The sequence below is a fragment of the Muntiacus reevesi genome, chromosome 6 (genome assembly GCF_963930625.1).
Source record: "Muntiacus reevesi chromosome 6, mMunRee1.1, whole genome shotgun sequence".
In the NCBI taxonomy this organism is placed as follows: domain Eukaryota; kingdom Metazoa; phylum Chordata; class Mammalia; order Artiodactyla; family Cervidae; genus Muntiacus; species Muntiacus reevesi.
Window position 1 is genome coordinate 105,484,012 of NC_089254.1, and position 27,255 is coordinate 105,511,266.

At 46.2% G+C, this 27,255-nt stretch overlaps 1 protein-coding gene across 1 annotated transcript in view; it reads left to right on the forward strand.

Annotated features, from left to right (window-relative positions):
* CNTNAP2 (contactin associated protein 2) overlaps positions 1 to 27,255 on the forward strand; it is a 1,529,631-nt gene that overhangs the window by 1,474,002 nt on the left and 28,374 nt on the right. Inside the window, exon 22 of the mRNA XM_065938525.1 lies at positions 22,983 to 23,222. Coding sequence (XP_065794597.1) covers positions 22,983 to 23,222 — 240 coding nt within the window. The remainder of the gene's footprint in view (positions 1 to 22,982; positions 23,223 to 27,255) is intronic.

Genomic DNA, 27,255 nt, shown 5'->3' on the forward strand with positions numbered 1-27,255 from the left:
AATTTTATTTATTTGCTTATTTATGTCTGTGCCGGGCCCTTGTTGCTGCTTAGATGTTTCTCTAGTTGTGGTGGTGATTGTTCAGTCACCAAGCCGTGTCCGACTCTGCGACCCCATGGACTGCAGCACGCCAGGCTTCCCTGTCCTTCTCCATCTCCCAGAGTTTGATCAAGCTCATGTCCGTTGAGTCGGTGATGCCATGCAACCACCTCATCCTCTGTCACCCCCTTCTCCTCCTCGTTGTGGTGAGCAGGGGCTACTCTGCAGTCGTGGTGTGCCCGGCTTCTCATTGCAGCGGCTTCTCTTGTTGGGGTGCACAAGCTCTAGGCGAAGGCTCAGTAGTTGTTGCACACGGGCTTAGCTGCTCTGCAGCATGTGGGATCTTCCCAGACCAGGGATTGAACCCTCATCTCCTGCATTGGCAGGTGGGTTCTTTACCACTGAGCCACCCAGGGAAGCCCCATTCACTTCACCCCTCTTTTACTGGTGCCTTCCAGAGAAGTGCTGGGGCCCATCAGTGAGTAGAGATGCAATTCCTGCTTTCAGGGAGCTGACTTTCTGGTGAGAGAAAAAACAAACAGTAAGCAAGAACTTAAAAAGTACATAAATGTTTTAACTCACTGATAAACACCATGAAGAAAATGAAACCTGTGATACGATCCAGTTTTATCAAGGAGGAGGTGAGATCTTTAGAAAGAACTCTCAGTGGAGGACTTGAGGAGCCACATCTAAGGAAAGGGTGTCCACCTAATAGGAACAGCGGGCTCAAAGGCCCTGGGGCCAGAAAAGGCTGCTGGTCTCCTGAACAAAAGGAAGTCAGGTGTGGCTGACCAGGTGACCAGGAGGAGAAGAGTAGAAGCTGGGGCCAGAGTGGAGGGAGCAGGCAGTTTATAGAGGGCCTCATGGGCCTGGGCAGGAAGCATGGATTCTATTGTGCATTCCATGGGAAGTTAGTGGAGGGTTTTAAAAGCTCATCTGGCCTTTGTGTAATAGACTGAGAGTGAGTGGAGCCAAGGAAACCAGATGGGAGGCGGCCGCAGGACTCCAGGTGAGAGAGATGGTGGCTTGAACTGGATGATAGTTCATAGTGATGGACCAAGATGGGCAGGTTCTTGCTGTATTTTTGATGCGCAGCTGACAGTACCTGCTGATGGATTCAGTTCAGGGAATGCAGAAAAAGAGAGCCTCAGTCCCTTAATGTGGGTGTTGAAACTGAGGCTCAAAGAGGCTAAGGAACCTTTGTCTAAGGTCCCAGACTATGCACGTGAGAACCGGGACTCCAGCCCAGCGCTCTCATTCTGAAACAGCTAGTCTCACTTTCCTTTCTTGCATGACAGTGTGAAGTCTGCACAGAAAAGGGGGATAAGTGAGAATTCAGTTTTATTAACTCCTCTTGATACTGATGTGATGACTTGGCTGTAGGTAATTCACAGGGTATAGTATCTGTTCAACTAGTCGGTCGATTTGTTGTCCGACACACCTTGTCATGTTCATTGGGATAAATACGCTGCCTCTGGAAATGGACATCTGTGAACACTTCAGCTAAATCCTTTTCAGAGGTTGTCTTCTTTTCAGAACGAACATTTCCTAGTGACACCATAAATGATTAGCGGGGCCCTAGGCAACAGACCAAGTCCACCTCTGTAATGGCTCTCTTTGCAGTAACTTATTCCATTGTTGTTGTTGCTCAGTCCCTAAGTCCTGTCGAACTCTGCAACCCCATGGGCTACAGCATGACCAGCTTCCCTTTTACCATCTCCCAGAGTTTGCTCAAACTCCTATCCGATGAGTTGGTGATGCCATCCAACCATCTCTGCCATCCCCTTCTCTTCCTGCCTTCAGTCTTTCACAGCATCAGGGTCTTTACCAATGAGTCAGTTCTTCGCATCAAGTGGCCAAAGCATTGGAGTTTCAGCTTCAGCATCAGTTCAGTTCAGTTCAGTCGCTTAGTCATGTCCAACTCTTTGTGACCCCATGAACCGCAGCATGCCAGGCCTCCCTGTCCATCACCAACTCCCGGAGTCCACCCAAACCCATGTCCATTGAGTTGATGATGCCATCCAACCATCTGATCCTCTGTCGTCCCCTTCTCCTCTCGCCCTCAGTCTTTCCCAGCATCAGGGTCTTTTCCAATGAGTCAGCTCTTTGCATCAGGTGGTCAAAGTATTGGAGTTTCAGCTTCAACATCAGTCCTTTCAGTGAACACCCAGGACTGATCTCCTTTAGGATGGACTGGTTGGATCTCCTTGCAGTCCAAGGGACTCTCAAGAGTCTTCTCAAGAGTCTTCAACCAGAGTGAAAGTTCTTTTAATTAAGTACCTTCGTTTTCAGGGATGAGTTTTCACACACACAAATAGTCGGGAAGCAAAAATGGGAATCTGCACAAACTTTCAATTCAAGCATTTCATGTTTTTATCATGATGGCTGTTACATAGATGTATACATTTGGCAAAATTCATCAAAGTCTGTACTTAAAATAGGTGCATTTACTGCATGCAAAGTACGCCTCAGAAAGTTTGATTCAGAAGATAAAAAGCAAACCAAAAATAGAATCCAGTTTTATATTCCTTTAATGTTTGTGTGCCTGTCTCCAGCTTCTGGCATTTTTATTACCAAGGATTTTGGTTTGAGTACAGTCATAATGAGCAGAGCTATTATCAAAAGCTTCCTGTATTAGGACTGAAGTTTAGCCAGGAAATTAACTTTTAGCCTTAAATTCATGTTATTTTGAGAAAAAGCAAATGCACATCCCTGAATAACAGGGTTGTACAGCACACCGCAAGCTTGTGCAACTTGAAAAGTCAGATAAACCCCGGAAATGAAAGCTCTCCGTGGCGAGCCTTAGCAGGTGGCGAGGAGCGATCAAGGAGTCCATTGTGGTTCCTGATAAACTGAAGAGGCCCGGTTTTAAGCCTGTCAAACAAATACCAGCATTCAGTATTTTGAAGCAAATCCTAATTCCAAGAATTTCTTTTCCATTGCATTTTTCTGGCTCCTCTTGATAAGCAAGGCAGTCTTCAGTTCTCTGAACTGTTTCTATAGAAAAATCGTGGACATGGGCCAAGTTATCCAGCTCTGTTAGGGTTTAGACGCGTTCCTGGACTGGCCCAGGAACTTGTCTGGGGCAGCCCTCGAGCTGCTGGTCCAATCCCGGGCGTGCTGAGGGTGAAGATCGAGACCCCCCCACCCAGGCCTTTTTGGAGCCCCCCAGGAGCCCAGAGGAAAAGGGCTGGCAGCCTCTGCGGTGGGTGCTGGGCAGGGAGGGGGAGGGGAGTCTGCCAGGAAGGGCTTTCTCGCTTTCCTGAGTCACCTCTCCCCACTAAGCAGCTCCTTCCACTGCTCCTTCAAAGTCAGAAACACACAGGTTCTGAACAGAGCCCAGCTTTTGCCCTGTGTCCCTTTCATTCCAACGCTTGAAGTCCCAGAAGCAGCAGCAGCCTGCTTAGCTGGTGAGAAATCCACACTCCCCATTTGGACGTGCCTTTGGACATAGAAACTCTCCCCCTGGTCTCCCTGGGATGCCCTGGCCCCAGGCGAACATGGAGCGTTCAGACCCACCCTGATGCAGAGAAAGGGGCGGTATTACTGACAAAACAGACCCTCCCAAACCGCCAAATAGATTAAACAAAGGAAAGCTTGCCCTTAGATGAGATGGATGTAAAGCAGTCAGCATCTATGCACTCACTGAAAGATGAAGTTTGGCTGATGTTGTCGTTATAGTCCTGAGGGTGGGCAACGATGCTCCAGACGTAGAGTACCAGACCCGCTTTCTCCATATATCAACCTCCAGCTGCTCCTACTGACACTCTGTGCCCAGATCCTCTCATTGTTCTTTCAGTATTAATAGCATTAAGAGAGTTAATTACAAAAGTATTTCAGTTGATGGCTTTTTCTCTCTTCATCTCTAAGTGTTCGTAGTTGGCCAAGTTAACTTTATACACTTAATATCTGTGATTTCATATGATCCTGAGCCAGGGCTCTTCATTTACTGGGAAACAAGCCTGTTTTCAGTCTCTGTTTATCAGTCTGCTTCCAGTTATTCAAAGACTCCAGACCTGGGAGGCAGCCTATGAAATGAGGCAGAGTGGAGTCCCACGATGTGAGCACTAGCAATAAATACTCTGCTCAAACATGATGGATCCCCTGTGCTGTGAATCAACATCAATTTATCTGCAGTTCTTTCCTTCCAGAAAAAAAAATGTATGGAATTTGGAAACAAAGTAATATAGGGTACAATTAGAGGGGAACAGAATCCAGCAAAGGACTGTCTGTATCACTGAGGAGAGCCACGCCATGTGCTTCCTGAATCCCCATCATCTGAGTGAACATTTTTGTATCCATAGCAACTTAGGTCTCAGAAAACCAGGACCTAGTATCAAGAACATTGGCTCTGCACGGATAAGCCATGTGACAAGTTACTTAATGGACTTGGCTTTCTCATCTATAAACTGGAAGTATTCATACCTAGCGCTAGGATTTCATTCTGAAAGGATAGTGATGCCCCTCTGTGGTTGCAGGCACATAGAATGTAATGACATTTGCATTTTACTAGTATTCACAGCGTTCACTTTTTAAACATTTTCCTGTCTAAAGCACAGCATCGTTTTCTTGTGTTTGCGCTTTTTTCCTTTTCACTTGGCATGTGACCTTTCCACTCACTCACTCTTATAAAATCACCCTAAATGACTAGAAGTTAAGAGAATTATAGCATATTAAAAATATGTCGTGTGCATCTGGCGTGACCAGGCTTTCTGCAGTCTGTAAACCCACCGATAGTAACAGTCACTGGGGGTGTGTCATCAAAACAAAAAATACAGATGGGAAGTTCTGGTTCCCTGATGGTCACGCTGCCAAGGGATGGCTCCTGGGCGTCAGATACCTCTGGACTGAATTCCGGTTTAACCAAGATCCAAGAGGTGAACGCTTGAACAACAGAGCCCCCTGGAGAAAATGCTGGTGTTTTTGCCTATTTAACAATCAGTATCCTTTATTATGGGCTTCTCTGGTGACACAGATGGTTAAAATTCCACCTGCAATGCAGGGACCCAGGTTCGATCCCTGATCCTTTATTATGGGCTTCCCAGGTGGCACTAGTGATAAAAGACTCGACCTGCCAATGCAGGAAAGGCAGCTTCAGTCCCTGGGTTGGGAAGATCCGCTAAAAAAGGAAATGGCAACCCACTCCAGTATTCTTGCCTGGGAAATGCCATGGACAGAGGAGCTTGTGGACTACAGTCCATCGGGTCGCAAAGAGTTAGACACAATTGAACGCGCACACACACACACACACACACATTCTTTATTATATTCAGCTTCCTATCTTTGTCTTTGCCTGACCTTTATCTGCATTTCTTCCTATTTGCCACACCCTCGAAGATGAAAAGCACAGTTTTAGAAGCCTCTGCTTTATACACAAAGCCTCTCCGGGGTCCACTCCTCCTTCCTTCCCATCAGACCCTCCCCACCCCTCCCCTAGGATGGCTGTGACGGTCTCCTCCTCAAGTGCCCACATTCTCAGTCTTCTCCAGTCTATCTCCTCCACCAGTGGCAGTTAGACTTGACTTACACACAGCCCTGATTGCATTGCGCCATGCTTGTAAATTCTGGGCTGTGTGTGTTGCACCACAGCTTTTTAAAAAAGAAGACCTTTAAGAGATGCTCCCATGCTTACCCAATCAAGTAGAAACTGATCTGAAACGTGAAGCCCGCCGTCATCCACAGGAGCGCTTTCAGCCTTCTCCCGCCCCTTCTGTGGCACTGCCCTGTTCATGCCCCACTGGTTTCCCTGCTGAGGGATCTACCCGTCCCTTCTCTCCCCTCCTTTCAGACTCCCGTTCAGTGATCTTTCCAGCTGTCCCTTCCTGTGGGTGCCCTTGACCCTGTTTACCCCCATCTAGATCTGTAGGTTTTATGCATCTGAATGTGCATCACATTCATGTGATGTGAATTCACGTGATTCATGTGCATCACGGCCTGTGTCTCGTTTGGCCTTGGCTGGCGTTTGTTCTTGGCAGTGAGGTCTCTGCAGGGGATTATAGTCTGCTGTTTGTCTCTGTCTCATGGTGCCAACACAGGACCATTCAGCGAGAAGTGTTAGTAACTGTTCCTTGGTTCAGCTAAACACTGGTATGTCCAAAGAGGAAGTATGATTAAGTGTTCAGTCACCAAGTCATGTCCAACTCTTCAGGACCTCATGGACTGCAGCACGCCAGGCTTCCCTGTCCATCACTAACTCCTGGAGCTTACTCAGACTCATGTCCATCGAGTCAGTGATGCCATCCAACCATCTCATCCTCTGTCACCCCTTCTCTTACAGCCTTCAATCTTTCCCAGAATCAAGTTCTTTTCCAGTGAGTCAGTTCTTCGCATCAGGTGGCCAAACTATAGGGCATTGGAGTAGCCCCCCCCCCATCCAGTGTAGCCTCCTTTTATCTTAATGACATCTGCAAAGACCCCATTTCCAGGAGATGGAACTTCAGCATATCTTTTTAGGGGACACAACCCACAACAGCATCCTAACAGGTCTTCGCTCTGGGGGCTAAGCCAGCCTGATCACCATGCTAGTATCTACAGAGGTGCTGAGCTTTGGGGCTGTCATGCTGCAGGTTACTAAAGGTCACCATCTCGCCACTTCCCTCCTGCCCTACAGTGCCCAAGCCCAGCCCCAGGCCCTGTGGGCCCACCCATCTGTCCAGCATCTGGCCATGTGCAGGCAGAGGGTCCACAGTGCCACCTCAGCCAGCAGACACGGGGGTGCCCACCAGGACTCTGCAGAGCTCCTGCACCGCGCCACTGCAGAACTCTCACAGGAAGCTTGGAGGTCAGCCAGTCTGCACCTGGGCAAGCGGGATCCAGCCTCAGGCCAGCCCCTAGTTTCAGCCTTCAAAGGGAAACCAGGACACATAAGCATGTGTTGTCTCAGGGCCCTTCCTTTGCCTGGAGTGCATGTCCCGGGATAAGGACGCTGGCATCCTCGCTTAAGTTGATTCATAGCTCAAGTGTAATCTCAGCGGTGGCCTCCCCAACTGCCCTGTCCAAAACGATATCTCCCCCACCACCCCATCCCTTTCCCTGCATTAGTTTTTGTATTTGTCTTGCTTATTGCTAACCTGGTTTTTGAGCTCACCCTCAAGACGTTTTGTTGTTTAGTCGCTCAGTCATGTCTGACTCTTTGCGACAGCATGGCCTATAGCCTGCCAGATTCCTCTGTCCATGGGATTCTCCAGGCACGAATACTGGAGTGGGTTGCCATGCCCTCCTCGGGGGATCTTCCTGACCCAGAGATCAAACCTGTGTTTCCTGCATTGGCAGGTGGATTCTTTACTGCTGAGCCACCTGGAAGCCCCTAAAGATATAGCCCTTTCATCTTTCATTTACTCATTCAGTCATTAACTCACACAACAAATAATATTACTATCCAGCATATTTTCAGAATACACCATATAATATGCAAGTAACTGATAGTCCTCAAAGGCAAAACTCTTTCTCAGTACTGAGTCGCTACAGTCATTATTCAGTAAATCCTGTATGAATGAACAAGTGAGTGAAGATTCCATGAGAAAGTTGATCTGCATAAGACTTTCATCTCAATCTTGCAGTAAAATTAAATGCACAACCCTCCCAGGGGATCTTGCCCAGGACCAAACATTGAGGAAAAGGTGTGTGAATAGATAGCATCATGGCTAAAGAAATGTCATCTTTTGAAGAAGATGAGTCTTTCATTATTTTTAAAATGGTTCACAATTTTTAAAATGCTGGTGGAGATAAAGATGATTTTCAGGAGGGAGCAAGCAATGAATGGTTTGTGATTTCTAGTGACTCCCGCAGGAAGGCAGCCATGCCAGAATGCAGTGTAATGGCTCTTCCTCCACCGTGATCAGACAGAGACCAGTGACCAAAAAGAAAGTAGCTTCAGACCTTTATTCAAAAATGCACTATCCAAGGTTGCTTCACAGCTGTCCCCATGCCATGATAAAGTGTCTCCAGATCAGCCCAAGCCACCAAGAAATGTCACCAGACATGTTCTGCAGAGGCTGACATACCCATTAGACCTAGTAACTAGTTCCTGGAGCCAAAGTATTAATACTTTTAGGGACTCATGCAAATGTTTGAATTTTAAAATCAGAAGGAAAAAAAATGAACGTTTAGGGGAAAGAAAAAGAGTGAATATATTATAAATAGGACTTCCTTTGTGGCTCAGCTGGTAGAGAATCCAACTGTAACATGGGAGACCTGGGCTCCACCCCTGGGTTGGGAAGATCCCCTGGAGAAAGGAAAGGCTACCCACTCCAGTATTCTGGCCTGGAGAATTCCATGGGCTGTATAGAGTCAGACATGACTGAGCGACATTCACTTTCATATTATATTAACATATCCATCTTTATACCATCACAGACCTAAAATACTGGTTGGATATTTTTTTAGGGCTTCCCCAATGGCCCAATGGTAACGAATCCACCTCCAATGCAGGAGACATTGTTTGATCCCTGGGTCGGGCAGGCAGAAATGCCTAAAGGCTCTGAACATTAGAATATAGCCCCACTTTCAGGTATCCTGGAGCTAAGAAAGCCTTCACGATACATAATTCCATGAGAAACCTGCAGTGTGCTCATGCCAGAAGAGTTAAATTCTCAGTTATCTAGGGAAAAAACAGCTCTTCCAGGCTGGTTCCATTTTCCCAAGATGCCTAGGGTTCACAATAACATATCTTAGAAGAGAGATGAATGCCATTGCCCCATAAAATACTTTAAGCTCCGACCATCTCTGCAACAAAGCACGCAGCATGATGCCGAGAGAAAATGACTGCTGGTGCTGGGAAAATGCGTTTTCTCAAGGTGCTGCTGCCGCTGTAATTTGCACCTTCTGAAGTGGAGACAGAAGCGCTGTCGGGGAGGTGGGGAGGTGCGGGCCGCTGGGAGAGGAGAGGTAATGACGGCATAAGAGAGGTGCCCCGCTGGGAGATTGCACGCAGTTCGCACAGTCGGAGCTGAAATGAAGGCCCCCTGAGCAAACACCGCACAGAGAAGCCCCAGTCCTTCGTTCAAAGGAAAAGGAAAATCAACAGACCTGTAAACCCCGCCTGAGTCCCCGAAGTCACTTGATTTAGGTAAATTGGCAACAGATGCGGGCTCAGCACCTTCTTCACATCAGCCCTACCCTCACTTCGTTTCTGCACTTGAAATAGTTTAGACCAGAGCCATCGGGAGGAACTCATAGTCCACACGGGGCTGAGACTTCAGTTACAGTGCTATGCGCGTGCTAAGTCGCTTCAGTCGTGTCCGAATCTTTGCAACCCTATGAATCGTAGCCTGCCAGGCTCTTCTGTTCATGGGATTCACCAGGCAAGAACACTGGAGTGGGTTGCCATTTCCTCCTCCAGGGTGCCTTCCCAGCCCAGGGATCAAACCCGCATCGCCCTCATCTCCTGCATTGGCAGGCGGGTGCTTTGCCCCTGGCACCACCTGGGAAGCCAGTAGCATTGTGAGCAGAAGCCAGCATCCACCATTGACCAAATTTCCCCCACTATTCTTCTCCTCATAAATCTATGTTTTAAATGCTACTCTTAGAATCATGAGCCCACGCAGACCTGCCTTGACCATGAAAATGTCGTGAGACACTAAGAGTATGCTGAATGTTGATAGCCTCTGCCCGTGTTCCCCTGCCTCGTAGGCTGCTACTCCAAGCTGAAAATAAGGGTGTTGGTTCTAGAGGAACTTCGGACGAAAAGCTGCTGGTGCGGGGAATACACTCGGATACCCATAGGCCTGCCTGGCCACGTCCTGACTCCAGCATCCAGGCCTGGACCCCCAAGGGGACCCCGAGGCATCCTGGGCAGTGACAGTTGTAGAGTTCAGATTCGAGTGCTGATCCGGTCCAGTTCGGGGTTCAGCCTCATCTTCCAGATGGCATTTCATACATCAGGCCCCCAGGTGTGAGTTCTTTCTTACGTTATTATGCAATACGGTGAGCAAATTGAGGGGCCCACCCCAGGGCTCTTTCTGGCAGAAGGCTCCCCTTTCTCTCTCTGTGTTCCTAACAGTCTCGTCACCCTGGGAACTCCCCTGCCCTCCACCCCTGCCCCGGTGTCTGCTTCCTAACACTTTCACATTTACACTATCCTTGAAGGATTTTCTTCTCTTGGGTAAGATGGCTGTAGTGGCCTCCTGGGGTAGGAATTAGAATACTAAGTGAGAACGACGGAAGGAAACCAGTTTTTATTTTACTGAATCATTCAATTTGACACTATCGGGAGATATAATACATTCGTTTTTTCAAATTTTTCTGATGCTTTTCCTAGCCTGTACTTCTTTTTTTTTAGTTTTTTATGTATTTATTTGACTTGACCAGGTCTTAGTTGTGGCACAAGAGATCTAGTTCCCTGACCAGGGATGGAACCCAGGCCCCCTGCATTTGGGAGCATGGAGTCTTAGCCACTGGACCACCAGGGGAGTCCCTAGCCGGCACTTCTTTATGCAGCTCTCAGTGTATATAGGTCAGCACCCCTCTCTCCTCTTCCGGTTGCCCCAAATCCCCCTACTCCCCAAGCTGAGTTAGCTTCAGTTGGCCGTGGGCTGGTCGTGGCTGGAATGCTCTTCAATGTTTGGGAGAAGAACTAAGGAAGAAACTTAGGAGCTGACACCCGCTTTCCTTATAGTGTTGGCTACAGTTCCGTAGGGCTTTCCAAAGCTTAAAAGTTTTAGCCGAAGCAGGGCATGCACTTTTGTCATTTTGCACACAGGATTCTATTTCTGCTGCTTACACATTACAATTCAAAAGCAAACACAGAGGCCTTCCTGGTGGAACAGTGCTTAAGAATCTGCCTTACCATACAGGGGACGCTGGTTCAGTCTGTGGTCAGGGAGGATTCCACATGCCTCCGAGTAACCAAGCCCATTCAGCCACAACTAGAGCCCACCCTAGAGCCAGAGCTCCACAATTAGAAGCTGGTGCACAGACACTAGAGAGCGGCCCCCACTCAGCCACAAGGAGAAAGCCCTCGTGCAGCCGTGAAGACTCAGCCAAAAATAAATAAAATAATTCTTAAAATAATTTTTTCTTAAGCAAACGTGGAATAAAACCCAATGAGTAAGAAGAAAGTCTTTCATTTCCAGCTGGTGGGACTTTCAGACCACACAAGTGTGTTCTGTTCTCCAATAGCAGGTAGCTGGGCATGTAGCCTGTGTTTACTGAGACTGTGAGAGGTAAAACCAGCCTGCATCTCTAATGAACTAGAGCACCGCACGCAGCTCTGAGGTTTGACTGACGGTTACGTCCACTTTTCTGAAAGGTCTTAAATGTGCCTTAATTTTTTTAAACACCATCCTTGTGGAGAAGGGGGACAAAAAGAAGCAAACGTAGAAAAATACGGGAAACCTACTGAAAATGTGTCCATTTCCCCAGTACCCCTCGACTCCCCCTTTCAGCAGAGCTTGTTATTCTTTGCCTGGAAAAATCCTGCATGTCGGCAGGGCACCTGAGGCTGCGGAAAGGGAGAAGGCACCCGGCTTTCTGTCTCACGTCTGACAACCTAAAACATTCAGGAAAAAGTGGAAAACCGTATTTCATTGTGTGACCTCTGTGTGAAGCCAAATGTCTGTTGTTTTGGAAACAGCTAAGGGATTTTAAATGATAAACTGAGGCATGTTAAAAATTTTAATAGTGTTTTGAGCAAAAATTGATTTGAACCAGCAGCATTTCAATCTAGCAGATAAAAGCAGTAAGAGGCTGCATAAAGTGAAAGTCTGTTTATAGGTTGAAAGGACTGGTAACACTGAGATTATACTGGCAAAAAGACAGGTTGGTTATTTCAAAGTTACTTTCCTTTAGAGAATGTGATGGGTCAAACAGATTACCTAACCAGCACTGATAAGGTGATTCCTGAGGGACTGGTTTAAGATTCCACTGCTGACAGAGCCGATACTGTGATGAAGTTTAAGTCTCAGTTTGGTGACCTGGAGCTTCGCATAATTGACTCCATGTTACGTCTTTTGTTTTTAGCAAGGATCGTATCATTCTCTTCATATTGAAATCACAGCTGTATTATATATTTTAAATTTATTTACTCTTCATTGGAGGCTAATTGCTTTACAATATTGTGTTGGTTTCTGCCATAACAAGTGTATTATATTAACTAGCAATCATAGTAAGTTTGCAGTTTTCAAGCTAGATTTTAGGAATGAGGATGACAGTTTTAATCTATGTCTATATATTTATATGGAGAAGGCAATGGCACCCCAGTCCAGTACTCTTGCCTGGAAAATCCCATGGACAGAGGAACCTGGTGGGCTGCAGTCCATGGGGTCGCATAGAGTCGGATATGACTGGGTGACTTCACTTTCACTTTTCACTTTTATGCATTGGAGAAGGAAATGGCAACCCACTCCAGTGTTCTTGCCTGGAGAATCCCGGGGATGGGGTCGCAGAGTCAGACACGACTGAAGTGACTTAGCAGTAGCATCTATATATACACATACATACCTGTATATATCTATATATCTACATATAAATATCTACATCTATATATACATATCTATACATATATACACACACATGTATATGTGCACATACATCTATATATCTTTACATCTATATTCTTTATATATAGAGACGTAGATATGTATTTCTATATATATAGATTTGTCCCCCAAAGCTGAGGGACTGTAATCAGTTTATACAAATACAAATGTAATATTCTGTCTTTGCAAAAGAGCTACCATTTTCACATTAAGACATTTCTTGTTACTGATGTTTCTGAAAAATAATACAACTTCATTTTCTCAATCCTTGGGAAAGGATTTACAAACTTAAACATAACACAGACCTTGTAGTAGGAATAGAAGATTCTGCTTCTGCCTGCAGATTGCCGCTTATAATTGAGTTAGCATATGTCACAGGTCAAGAGCTGTTTAAATTACACCTGCATATCTTAGTCCTGCCTTCCTTCATAAAAGAGAAAAGCATATAATAGATACAACGAAATCTCATTAGTGTCTTTCTTTCAGGGATTAATAAAATGTCAGGGTGCATAATTTATACATCAATTATGTATATGGATTTAATTCTAGTTGTTCATCTTCTGAAAGGCAGCTGGTCAGCAAGACATCGCTGATAAAAACACATTGCCTGTGTAAGGGCAGGAGCTGAGGCTGGACCTGGATTCCAGCATTTCAGGGCCCTGCCTAGTGTTTATGAGTTAATCATGTTGGAATTGAGGAATGAGGTTTATTTGGTTTGATTTTGCTTTTTTAGATGAATGCTCTTGGCTTTTTTGGTTGGGGTTTGGGGGCGGATCTTTTTGTTTTGGTTATTTCCCATTTGTTTATTCTAGGAATAGTAAATTCTGAAACCTATTCAGGCTCCCGTTATTACAGCTATGGCCAAATGGGAAGCTTGCAGCCACCCTCATACCCACACCAGCTACACTCTCAGGTGAAACCCAGGTACTCAGCACTAACCCGAGAGTCCCCTCCCCACCTAGGGTGACTGCCAGCCCTGCAGGACCTGCTCGGGTTTTCAAGTCTATACCAGATGAGTGCTCACCAACCTCATCCCAGCCTGATTTCCCAAGGATTGTTTACATCTTCAGCCTGGCAGCGATTTCAAGCCCCCTTCCTACTCATTTCATTAGGCCCCATATAACTGTGCTCTCGAGGGTTTATGTAACAGTGGATATTCACCTTTAGCCAAAGAGTCAGTTTAAGAGCCACAAAATAGTATTTTCAGAGACCAGTGCACTCTTAGTGAGATGGACAGACTTCCAAGTAATAGTACTTCTGGAAATAAATGTATAGTGATCTACTGGATCTAAATTCACTACTTCCCCTTCCTCTTTCAAGGCCACATTCCACAGCTCTTTACCCTTGAGGCTGATGAACTCTGGCCCCCAGTGAACCTTGCTGTGCCTAAATTTCCAGAGTGCTCGGCCCTTCCGGCACAAGCAAACTACATGACGGACGTTTAAGGTAGAGTTTCAGTGTGGTCAACAAGCAGTCACCGGCTGATTGCTTCAGGCCAGGTGTAGACTGTCCGTGGGACACAGGGACTGAATGAGCGACGTTAGCTCTCACGGAAACTGTAAGTCCAGTAGAGGCACAAATTCAGGTTTCTGGCCCATAAGGGTAGGGAAGGAGCACGCCTGGGCCAAGTGGTTAGAGCCAGGAGCAGGATCTGAGGGGGAGCCATTTGGAGCCCTCCTTTTGAAGGGCGGGGAGACCGTGGTGTTCTAAGTGATGGAGAATCACAGCTATCAGGGAGGAGGGTGGAATTCCATGTGAAGGGAACAGAGGCCACTAACACCAAGAATCAAGGGGTTGAGGACCAATGGTGTAGTTTTCACCATTTCCGGTTACATATTTTCCATTTCCGTTTACCTACATTACTGTTATTTACTTAGTACTTTTCTTTAAATGGACTTAACCATTTTTTACTTAGTGAGAGTCACTCAGTCTGACTCTTTGTGACCCCATGGACTATATAGTCCATGGAATTCTCCAGGCCAGGATACTGGAGTGGGTAGCCTTTCCCTTTTCCAGGGGATCTTCCCAATCCAGGGATCGAACCCACGTCTCCCACATTGCAGGTGGATTCTTTACCAGCTGAGCCACAAAGGAAGTCCAAGAATACTGGAGTGGGTAGCCTATCCCTTCTCCAGCAGATCTTCCTTACCCAGAAATCGAACCAGGGTCTCCTGCATTGCAGGCAGATTCTTTAACCAACTGAGCTATCTGGGAAGCTTAAATCTGTGCTAAAAGGACTTCCCAGGTGGCGCTAGTGTTAAAGAGCCCACCTGCCAATGCAGGAGATGTAAGAGGCACGGCTTCGATCCCGGAAGATCCCGGAAGATTGCCTGGCGGGGGGCATGGCAACCCACCCAGTGTTCTTGCCTGGAGAATCCCATGGACAGAGGAGCATGGTGGGCTATGGCCCATAGGGTTGCAAAGAGTCAGACACGAAAGAAGCAACTTGGCATGCATGCTAAAAGGAAAATGCTTATAACTTCCTTTGGAAATTTTGTGATGCGCCCATGAAATGAAATACCCATAGTGCTTGCTATAATGACAAGGCGGTGATAAAAATATATTCTATGAAAATTATGTGAAGTTCTACACTTTTGCCTCCAGAAGTGTCCAGATCCATTCTTTCTTTGTTAAAAGGGGAACATAGCAGGTATGGGTGGTGGAAAACACAGTCCAGTCCCAACCAGAGAAGACCTAAGACCCTATCTTTGACGGAAGGAAAGAAAATTGAGAGGAATTAACTTTGTCACCCTGAGATTGGATGTTATTTAACATCCAGTCCGTGAGTAACCTTAACCACCTCCAGTGCTATCAGTGGGATGTATTCCTCCCAAGAGTTGAGGGTCGGACTAGAGGAGGGGTGATGCTTTGGGCCTATGGTAACTGCAGTCTCTGCATAGTAAAGGGGAGCTCTGCCACCCTGTTCTGATCCCCCAAATTCTAAAAGGCTGACCCCCTCAGCCCCTGGTACAGTGAGGGGCACACAGCATAGCCTTAGCAAAAACCCACATCAGGTCTCATCAGCCTTCTAAGAGCTCTTGGCTCTGTTTCATAAAAAGTAAGACATTAAGTTAATGGTGATATTTCATATTTCATAACATCACATCCCTCCAAGAAAGGGATATTGATAGAAAATTCTAAAAATTGTAAAGCCCAACAAAAATCACCCAGTGAATAGATCTCATGTGATACTCAAAAAGACTACATAGATGCATTTTGAATCGTCTTGAAGGGAAATGAGAAATGTCTCTGTGAGTCGGATTAGAATGCGTGTCCCATCGCTGAGGAGGCTCCTGGGTGTCCTCCAGGTCCTCGAACAGTAGGGTCCTCGACCGGGCTGGCTTCCTTCTCCCAGCATTTCTCGCTCCTCAAGTGCCTTTTCCTCTTCTCGTTTCTCAAACACCCCTGCCTGTCACTCTTATTCAGCAACTGAGTAAGAAAGAGCCTGGAAGGCATGCTAATGCCTTGCGGTGTAATTGCTGCACCCTCCTTAAAAGTATTGTCAAGAGCATTTCATTTTAAGATTTCACCTGGAATTGCATCAGTATTTTAAATGGGCTATTTTCTATAACCCATATCACTATGAATACAAGACATTAAAGTACTAACGACAGCTTGAGAACTTAATTTCAGAAGTGACTGTGCTGCATTTCTGAAATTTGCATGCTTTGAGCAGGTTTTCCCCCAGATTAGCCCTCAGCCAAGACATCGCCACACAAAAGGTAGCTTCTTACAGTAAATCATATTTTAATATTTGATTTCAGTAGAACACCAGTGCCATCAATTTCACAGATTAACATAATTTACTTTTAATGAGCTCAAAGGCACTAAAGTGATAGTGTTACTGTCATTTCTTGGATATTCTTAAATAGTATAGATTTTTATCCCAGACAAGTGTTTACTGAACTTGCTGGTGCTTTAACCGATGCTGGAAAGGCTCTGACATCAGTTCACAGCATTTGGGAAAGTCTTTATTGTTGGCCCACTCACTAACGAACAGTGAATGGTCTTAAAGGAGTCTCTAAGAGCCATTTAAATTTTTTAAAACTGAAACCTCACTGTGCCATTCTTATGAAGAGTCCCTCGATAGAAATGCCCGAAATCCAAATGAATATAAAACTCCATAATATAGTCTCTTTTTCAGGGAGGAATTGAGAATATGAAACATCTGACTTCTCTGCTTTTTTGTATGAAACATAAATGTTCATTCATTGACAAAACCTCAATTTCTCCAAGCCTCAGTTTTCCCATCTGTGGTGTTGTTCAGTTGCTCAGTCATGTCCGACTGTTTGTGACGCCATGGACTGCAGCACACCAGGCTTCCCTGTCCATCACCAACTCCCGGAGCTTGCTCAAGCTCATGTCCATCAAATCAGTGATGCCATCCAACCATCTCATCCTCTGCCGCCCTCTTATTCTCCTGCCTTCAATCTTTCCCAGCATCAGGATCTTCACATCAGTTCTTCGCATCAGGTGGCCAAAGTATTGGAGTTTCAGCTTCAGCATCAGTCCTTCCAATGCGTATCTAGGATTGATTTCTTTTAGGGCTGATTTCCTTTAGGATTGACTGGCTTGATAAGGAGCTCTCAAGAGTCTTCTTTAGCACCATAGTTCAAAAGCATCCCATCTGTGAAGTGGGGATAATCCTGTTTGGCTCACAGGGCTGTTAGAAAACAGTGGAATACTGCTTAAAAAGTACTAAACAGGGAGTTCCCCGGTGATCCAGTGGCTAAGACTCCGTGCTCCTAAGGCAGTCGGCCTTGGGTTCGATCCGTGGTCAGGGAACTAGATCCCACAGGCCACAACTCAGGTCCCTTGTGCCGCAGCTAAGACCTGTTGTAGCCAAATAAATAAATAATTTTGTAAAGTACTGAACACAGTACCTCAAAAGTACTTTTGTAAAGTATTCAACACAGTACTCAACCCAGTACCAAACAATTTTGGTTTGTAGTGGAAGCTCTTAATGTCATTATCACATGGTCCAGAGTTGGAACTATCTGGCCCTGAAGAGACAAGAGCATCTGTTGCATTCGTGGCCCCAAGGGGAACGGGTCTCAGCCAAGGGTCTTTAGAAGCACATCCAGACACTGTCCAGGCTTGAAAGTATTGGTTCTGCTTTCCTGGGCATCAGAGCCCTTGTCTTTCTGACCCAGCCGCCCTTTAGGAAAAGAACAACAGTTGAAACGCTGGGGATTTTCCCCAAAAGAGAGAAAGCACAGGCGGGGAAAAGCTAAAGCAGAGCCTGGCCCCTAGAGCCCCTGCCTCCCTCTGCTCCCCTGGTTCCTGGTCATTGTCAGAACCACCTGCCTTGGGATCCCCTCTGGCCATCTGCCTTGTGTCACTTACCCCTCCTGAGGTCAGAAGGAAACAGGGGAGGGCAGCTCTCTAAGAAGTGGGGACCCCGCAGTGAATTGGGAACCATCAGGTATATACAGCTGTGAGACTACTCATTTTCTGGGGTGTGATCAAAAGCTTGCCCTTTCTAAAAATATTCATTTATTTATTTGACTGCACGGCTCTTATAATTTTGGCATGTGGGTATCTTCCCTGACCAGGGGTCAATCCCAGGCTCCCTACCTTGGGAGGGAGGAGTCTTAGGCACTGGACCACCAGGGAAGCCCCAAGCCTATCCATCTGAAAGTTGAGGAAACTGTGTCAAGGACCATGTGAAAGGTAGCCAGGATCAGAAGTTTCTTACCCACCTCGCTAGCAGAAGAAACAAATCCAAAACGGAGTCTCTATAGATTCTTCAGTGGCTGGGCAAAGACAAGAGGATGCTGGTGAAGAGTGGGGCCCTTTATCCACAGCGTAGCTCTGCCTTGGCCCTACTGCAAAGAGAAGAACCCCTGTCTTTGCCCAGGGTGTTGGCAGACCTACTCAGAGCAACGTCTGTGCTCCTCTAGAATTATCTTTCTAATCTAATACCTAATGTAGTTCCCACCACAATCCCCTGCAGCTAAAATATCATTGAGTTTCTTACTGAAATACAAACATCTTAACGCAATGTTCAAGGTCTTTCCCAATCTGACCTTGAGTTCTGACCTCATTTAAGGCCTCTAGGTCCCAGAACCAAAACCTCAGAGCAGACTCAACCTGCAGTTCTCTTTCCTTTCATTCCCAAAACCTAGTTCTACAAAAGATAACAAGCATTGGTGAGGATCAGGAGAAGTTGGTGGGAATGGGGAATTGTTTAGCCACTATGAAAAGCAGTGCAGAGGTTTCTCAAAATGTTAAACATAGAACTACCATGGGGTTCAGCAATTCTGCTTTTGGGTATGTTCAAAGAATTGAAATCAAGACCTTGAACAGATATCTGCACTCCCATGTTCCTTGCAGCACTATTCACAATAGCCAAGGCCTGGGAACAACCTAAATATCCATTGACAGAGGACCAGATAAAGAAAATAAAATATACACATATGGTGAAGTATCACTCAGCCTTAAAAAAGAAGGAAATCCTGCCGTTTGCTACCTAATGGATGAACTTAGAGGACATTATGTTACATGAAATAAACTCGACACAGAAGAATAAATCCTGCTTGATCCCACTTACATAAGGCACCTGAAATAGTCAAAGTCGTAGAAGCCAAGAGTGAAATCATGGTTTCAAGGGGCTGGGGTGAGGGGTTGGATCAGGCGATGTTGGTCAAAGGTGCATACTTTCACTTATGTAAGAAGAAGTAGTCCCAGAGTGCCTGTAAGTTTAACAAGACTGTATTGTATACATAAGCATTTGTTAAGAGGGTAAATTTTATGTTACGTGTTCTTATCACCAAAAACAAAACCCAAAAAAACCCTAGCTGCAGTGTTACTCCTCCTGAAGTGCTTTCCAGAACCCCATGCAAACCTGCCCCCCTGGTTTACCAGGTGCGTGCTCCGTCACTCAGACGTGTCCGACTCTCTGTAACCCCATGGACCGCGGCCCACCGGGCTCCTCTGTCCATGGGATTTCCCAGGCAAGATACTGGAGTGGTTACCATATCCTCCTCCAGGGGACAGACTTTAATCATTTTACCAAGCATAAGGTTTGCTCAGAACATTGTAGAGGTTGAAGCCCTGGGGTCTGCCTGGCCTCAGCAGGGGGTGGATCTTAAGCCTCATTGCCTCACACATTACACAGAGACAGCAATGCTCCCTCCTTCAAGGGTATTTCTAGGAATTAAATGTCCAATTGGCATGGGACATTGAGCACATTTTAAGGGTTCAACAAATAACTGACTTGTTACTGGACAGCTTGTGTTCACAAGTCGAGTTAGTGGGTTGTATCCTTCTTCCCCAGCGAGGTTGTGGGCTGCTGAGGGTGCGTGCGTGCGTGCATGCATGCATGCTAAGTTGCTCTGTCGTGTCCGACTCTTGCGACCCCATGGACTGTAGCCCACCAGGCTCCTCTGTCCACAGAATTCTCTGGGCAGGAATACTGGAGTGGGTTGCCATGCCCTCCTCCACTTCTCTGGTGGCGCTAGTGGTAAAGAACCCATCTGCCAATAGAAGAGATGTAAGAGACGCAGGTTGTGTCCCTGGGTGGGGAAGATCCCCTGGAGGAATGCTGCTGAGGGTGAATCCTTGTATTTGTCTACCTTCCTGCTTCTGCGTCATGTGGCCAGTACCTGTGATGAAGTGAGTTGAATGGAACTGACCTGAAGTCCCACAAGATGGCAGTAGCCACCAGTCCCAGAATCTTCCTTCTGGAACCCTACTCCAAAGCTGGATAGGCCAAAGTGACCCTCCTTTAATTGGCAGGAAGCAGCTGGTGGAGCTGAGGTCATTCCCAGCTTCCTGCCACCAGTGGCTATTTATTGTGGTGCTGCCACCACGGATGAAGCCAGAGAGATAGCGGGGAGCTGAGTTCCTCCTCTGCACCCTGGGATCAGAGTCCTCGCGGGTCTCCTTGGTGTGAGGATGGTCCAGGGGAAGGCAGATGGCTGAAGGGAGGCTGTGAGTGTTCCTCACTCAGTCGTGTCTGACTCTTTGCGACCCTGTGGACTGTAGCCTGCCAGCCCCTCTGCCAATGGGATTCTCCAGGCAAGAATACTGGAGTGGGTTGCCATGCCCTTCTCCAGGGCATCTTCCCAACCCAGGAATCAAACCCAGGTCCCCTGCATCGCAGGCAGATTCTTTACCGTCTGAGCCAATGCGGAGGGAGGGGGCGGAAACCAAATACCAGAAATTCTGACGATAGACAAGGAGCCAAAGAATGGATCACCGTGTAGCCTGCAAGCCTTGAGGAAAAAGCAAGGGAGGAAGAGAGGAGCAAGCCAGCACAGGTGTGGGTGGGACCAGAGCCTCTTCCTGGTCATCAGAGGAACCCTCAGGGCATGTCCTGATGGCAGGACTTTTGTACACAGGGCGGGTGCACCCTGCCTCTCCATCTTAAATGGAATGTGCTTTAGCTCTGAGTCACAGACTGAAATTTGCAGCAGGAGGAAAATATGGAGAATCATTAATTAAAATTTCTTTATGTACTTGTCTAAGTGAGACCCTATTAGCATCCCCAGGATTACTGTCTTCATCATCGTCACCCCTGTTGTCATCTCTTCTACTAATCAAAATTTACATGGGACTAGTGCAAGTCAGTCAATACACTGATTTTTTAATGTGACGAATAATCAATACATTCATTTCTTGTGCCCTCAAGGTCTGAAAGCTCCCTTCACCACTGATTTATTCTTTAATTAATGGGGGAGTAAATTTTTATACAAGACTATTTCACCTGTATTCATTCCCCCCATTAGAGACATCACCTGCTCTGAATCCAGCATTTTAAAGAAGTATCTAGCTCCTGTTTTCCAAAGTCTTTATTTTCCACAGTTCAAGTGGAAGGGTGACTAGCTCACATCCTCGTCCTTGTATTTAAAAGGTCATCATCATGTTAGCATAGTCTCCCACCCGGAATACAAGCTCTGTGCTCTTCTCTGGAGAGCTGGCTGCCCACCCCCTGGGTTCACAGCCCTGCACCATCATTGCCCATAGTTTAACTGTGGTTCTCAGACCTTAACCATATCAGGATCACCTGGAGGGCATGCTGATGTGCCAAGGGTTGGGCCCCACCCTTCCCAGGTGATGCTAACACCTTCCCAGGTGATGCTAATGGTGCTGGTCCAGGAACCACACTGATAAGAACCACAGAATAGGAGGAGTAGGAGAGTCTAGGACTCCAGCACTCGTTCTGCTTGGTAGGTTCTAGAATCCAGGGCCATGGTCAAGAAGACACTTGCTTTTGCTTAACTGGTATGAAGATGTGTGTGGGGGGGTGCTTAGTCGCTCAGTCATGTCCGACTCTTTGCGACCCCATGGGCTGTAGCCAGCCAGGCTCCTCTGTCCGTGGAATTCTCCAGGCAAGAATACTGGAGTGGGTTGTTATTCCCTTCTGCAGGGGATCTCTCTGACCCAGGTATCAAACCTGCATCTCCTGCATTGCAGGCAGATTCTTTACCATCTGAGCCACCAGGGAAGCCCATGTGATTTCTTTTTATTTATTTATTTATTTGGCTACACCAGGTTTTAGTTGTGGCATGTGGGATCTAGTTCCCTGACCAGGTGTTGAACCGGAGCCTCCTGCATTGGGAGTGCAGAGTCTTAGCCACTGGACCGCTAGAGAAGTCCCAGTGTGTGTTTATATTAATTCAAACAGTACTTTGGAAATGCCCCCACCCAGACTCACCCCTGATTTGAATGTTAGTGTAGGAGAAGAGGCTGAACTTACAGGTTTGGGGAGGTGATGATTCTTAAATGCATTTGTGTGTTTGTGATTGAGTTAGGAAACTTTCCTGACTCTCAAAACGCTCTTCCCACACTAGCTGGGATTCTGGAAGCCTCAGAATTCCCAGAGGACTGGATTCTAAAGAAAGAAAATGCCTGATTATAGGCTGTGTGTGTGTGTGTTAATCACTTAGTCATGTCCAACCGACTGTTTGCAACCCCAGGGACTGTAGCTCGCCAAGCTCTGTCCATGGCATTCTCTAGGCAGGAATACTGGAGTGGGTTACCATTCCCTTCTCTGGGATTATAGGCTGTAGGAATCATTTTTTCTTTTTTTTTTAAAAAAGAAGAAAATAAGAGGTGCAAAAGGAAACTATAAGCTACGGTCTGGGAAGGAGGTATATATACCAGGTTCAGTATATATGAGTCACTGAAGCATCAGAAAAGAGGAGAAAAGTCAGTCAGAGTCAAGTGAGTGTTGTTAGTTTCAGCAACATCTCAAGTAACTGGAAGGTAATTAGGAATGTATTTTATTTTAGCAAATATAGTCTTACCCTTCTTACAACGTTCTCCAGTGACAGAGAAGGTCCTTTTAAAGTGAAGTCTCCAGCCCTAAAGCCTTATCAAGTCATTAATGTTTCATCCAAAAGAACATAATATCTTAAACTGAAAGCCAAGAGTGAGATTTGGACACACACATTCCAAGACGAGAGTATGTGATCTGGTGAGCGCGACATGATTTTTCCTTTCTCTTTCTTTCTCTTTTAGAAACAGGAAAGATCGACCAAGAGATCCACAAGTACAACACCCCGGGATTCACCGGGTGCCTCTCCAGAGTCCAGTTCAACCAAATCGCCCCTCTCAAGGCGGCCTTGAGGCAGACCAACGCCTCAGCTCACGTGCACATCCAGGGCGAGCTGGTGGAATCCAACTGCGGGGCCTCCCCGCTCACCCTGTCACCCATGTCGTCCGCCACCGACCCCTGGCACTTGGACCACCTGGATTCAGGTAAAGTCCAAAGCCCTGTCTTGGATGGGATGCTTTCTTTCGTTAAGCCTCAGTCTTCTCATCTGTAAAATGGGAATTAACAGACCATTGCTGGTGACGTAGTTGGGGGATTAAGGAAGTGAAGGAGCGTGTGAACACAAAGTACTTAGCTCCTCCAAGGCTCAAAACGTACCACTGTATTCTTGCTCAGGGCCAGAAGGTAAATAAGTTGAAGGGAAGGAGTATAACATTATTGACTCTTCTGCATTTAAAGGAAATAATGAGATGCCTAAATGGATATCTTCAACGTGACTGTCGGATTTTCTGATCAAATCACTTCCTTGCTTCTGCCTTTGTGATTCAGCTGTCTTGCAGCCCCACCATCCACGTTCTAATTTTAAAAGATTACCTAGAACTGTACAGATTCCTCTCCCAACCATGTATGTATCAGACAACCCTGTAACCTTCCAGGCTTTAGGGACGCACGTAGGCTAAGAAAGCTCAGTGGATTTTTACCACTTCTGCAGATAATAATACTGGTCATTTGAAAGAATAGCACTAAAATGAAGGGATGCAGCGGTTGGCTGCAAAATTAATTGGATGCAGATTCAGTGTCCACATGGCTCTGAGTGGTGGGGAGCCCATGGGTCCCCCTCCTCACTCTACCAGATGGTCGGGCTGCTTGAGTAAGGCTCTCCAAGTCTCTGCTTTTCAGCCCTAAGGTATGAAGTGGGCGAGATCTCTGAGACACCTCCAGACCTCCTGATGAGTCTCCAGAGTGATGGCTGACCTTTGCTGATGCCCAAGACAGGAAGGGGCGAGGCAGGGGCGGGAGGCCTGGGTCTGATACCATCACTGCCTCTGCCCAGCAGTTTTCTTAACCTTGTTCCTCAGTCTCCCCACATCTGAAATCAAGACCTAACTTAGAGAATTCCTTGCAAGATGATGGATTTAACACTTGGCAGAGTGAGCCATCGACACGGAGCAAACTGGACAGAAGTTTAGCTGCAAAGCTAAACACTAACAAAGTGGTTGCTTTTATTATATTAGACACAGCTTGCTGTGATGTGTGAATGTCCAGTCTTTCTGGCTTTCTGGTCCTTCCCGACCCTAGGTTCTGATTTGTAACAGTTCATCATGGAAACATCGTGTGTTTGATTGCTTATTATACATATTCCACCCCCAAATACAGTTATTTATCAGCTTCCAGGAAGCTCTTGTCATCATGAATTCTTACCAGGATTTGCCTGCTAAGCGTTGTGAAGCTTCAAAAAGAAGCCAGAATTGCCCCGTTGTCAGAATAGACAGACTAAACAGTCCTCTTTGTTCCTCACACATGGGTTCCAATACCATGGAGAGGGTGCTGTGTGCCAGGAGTACTTAAAAAGAATTCCCTTCTATGAGTATTGCTAGGATGACACAGCTGCTGGCTTTTCCTCGTGGGCTGGCTTGAACAAAGGAAAGCAGGCCTGGTGCTGCAAGAAGAAAAGTAGTGAAGATACGAGATGGGACAAGGCCTTGTCAGGGCTGCGGAGAACAGACTTCTCAGATAGTCTTCCAAATGCCAGGGTGGGTGGAGACAAGGCCTAGCTTTGAAACAGGCAGGTTCCTAGGCTGTTACAGGTTCTCACCACTTGAGGCCATCAATGTGTGTGGTCTCCGTCCGCTGCCAAGAAATCAGTTTCAAAAGCCTCTAGATGCTCCTTTGGTCTAATGGGAGTTCGTATTCGTTCTTGCCTTAGTTAGCAAATTATTTGCTTGATGGTCTGTGAGATCCAGTTGTAAAGGCCAAAGTTTGAGTTGTTTGTTTTCATGTTTGTTTACCGTGCAGTGCACAGTATCCTTAGCTGTGGTGTGTGGGATCTAGTTCCCTGACCAGGGATCAAACCTGGGCCCCCTGCATTGGGAATGCAGTCTTAGCCACTGGGCCACCAGGGAAGTCCCAAGTTCATTTATTTTTTAAAAAATCATGCTTTATACGTGACACTTTCATTCTTCTGATTGATGTAGTAATGTGTATAGGGAACATTTCAGTGTTCAAATCATAGTGTATAACCCAGGTATTATGGTGGCCTGAGATCCATTTGCAGAAATTTTCTGTTTCTACTTGGGCAGAAAGTTCTTGCTTGGTGTTTACCATTTGCTATATGAATCTCATCAACATAGTTTATTCTGCAATTGGAATTCCAGGTTAATTTCTGTAATGGATAAATGCTTATAAAGAAATATGTGTCTCCATCTCACAAACTTTATTAAGAGAACAGAAAACCACTTATGAAATGTAATACAGAAGGCTTGTTTGGGTAACATTTTTTTTTCTTTTAGGTGAGTGGGAAAAAGAAAGAATGGGGGTTGGGGGCTGGACGAGGGGCAGAGAAAGAAAGATACAAGGGAAGAATTACTTAATATCAGACCCCAGAGCCTTAGTGTCTAGGAGGCCAAACTTTCCCTCTACTTCTCCTTTCTTCGCAGAGAAAAAGAAGGTGGGGGAAACCTCTGGGAAGAACAAATGGGCTTCTAAAGGAAAAACAGGAGATAAAGTTTGTGATAATGTTTGTTCATGCCAGCGTGAATGGTCTTTGTCCTTTTCAAGGCCATAAAACCTCCCCTGGAAAGGGTGATCTTGGGTAGCTTTGCTCTTGGCCTCCTTCCTGGGACTTAAAGGCTCCCAGAAAAGGAGATTTATGGTCTCATTCTATTTGTAGTCTGATATGGGAAGTTCCCAAAAGATTTCTTTCTGCGTTTGTCAAATCCCAAATATCCTTGGCTTAAAGTAAACTTCATACCAACTCTGGAGTTCTTAGTAGGTCCTCACATCAACAATTGCAGCCTAGTTCTTGTGAACCTAAATTCGTCACTCTGAATTCTGATTCCGGGGTTTTGCTTTCCTGGATAATCTTTCTTGTATGATTCAGAAGCCTCACTATCAGATATTCAGGAACAAAACAACAGTGCATACACAAAGGTGCCATTTCCAGCTGTAAACTGTGTTACTTGAGTCTTTGCAGGTACAGGACAGGAAGAGCTCCTTAGTCCTGGTTTGAATAGAAGGTGCTTGGAAGGAGATTCATGTCATCTGGTGCCTTGAAAAGTGTGGTCCTCACCAGCGGTATGAGTATCACCTGGAAGCTTGTTGGAAATGCAAAGCCCAGGCCCTATCCCAGACCCACTGAATCGGCACCACATTTTGGCCGGATTCCCCGCATGACTTATCATGTGCACAACAAAGTCAAAAGCACTCGCCTCTATCGCAGATGCATTTCACATCACCTAGGGAGCTTTTCAAACCCCTGACTTCCAGGCCGCACCCCTGACCAGTTAAATCAGATACTTTAAGGGTAAGATGGCCAGAGATGTAAAACCTCCCCCAGGTGAATCACTCAATCACTAAATAAGAGAGCTTAATAATGGCCCTCTTGGCAAACCCTTCAAAGTAAGGTTACCAAAAGAAAAGAACAGCAAATACCCAGAAACAAGTTTATGAAAAACAATGAGGCCCTTCTGTGGTGATATCCCAAATTGAAAGGCTATGGCAGTGAGCTTGCCAAAGATTGGGCTCCTCTGACCATTTCACAAGAAAGTTCATGGGGACTGAGTTTTTATTGGTACTTGAGGAAAACTAGTCTGCCTACTGGCAACTGGAAAAACACACTTGGAACAAACAAGAAATCACAGTGTGGGGTCAGACTCAAGGCATCCCATGAAAATGCATCTTCATAGAAGGAGCTTCAGCTGAAAGAAGATGTCAAGTTATTATTCAGTTTTTTTAAATTCGTTGCAAGCTTAATTTGGAAGGATATCAGGGGGGGAAATGCTGCTTTAAAATGAAGCATGCACATTTATTTTAAAATAAAGCATGCCCCTTGCTGTGAAGATAGGGTATCTGTGGCTTTAGTATTAAAGGGAACTTCATGATCAACTGGGGCTTCTCCACTGGCTCAGATGGTAAAGAATCTGCCTGCAGTGGAGGAGACCTGGGTTCGATCCCTGAGTCGGGAAGATCCCCTGGAGAAGGGAATGGCAACCCACTCCAGTATTCTTGTCTGGAGAATTC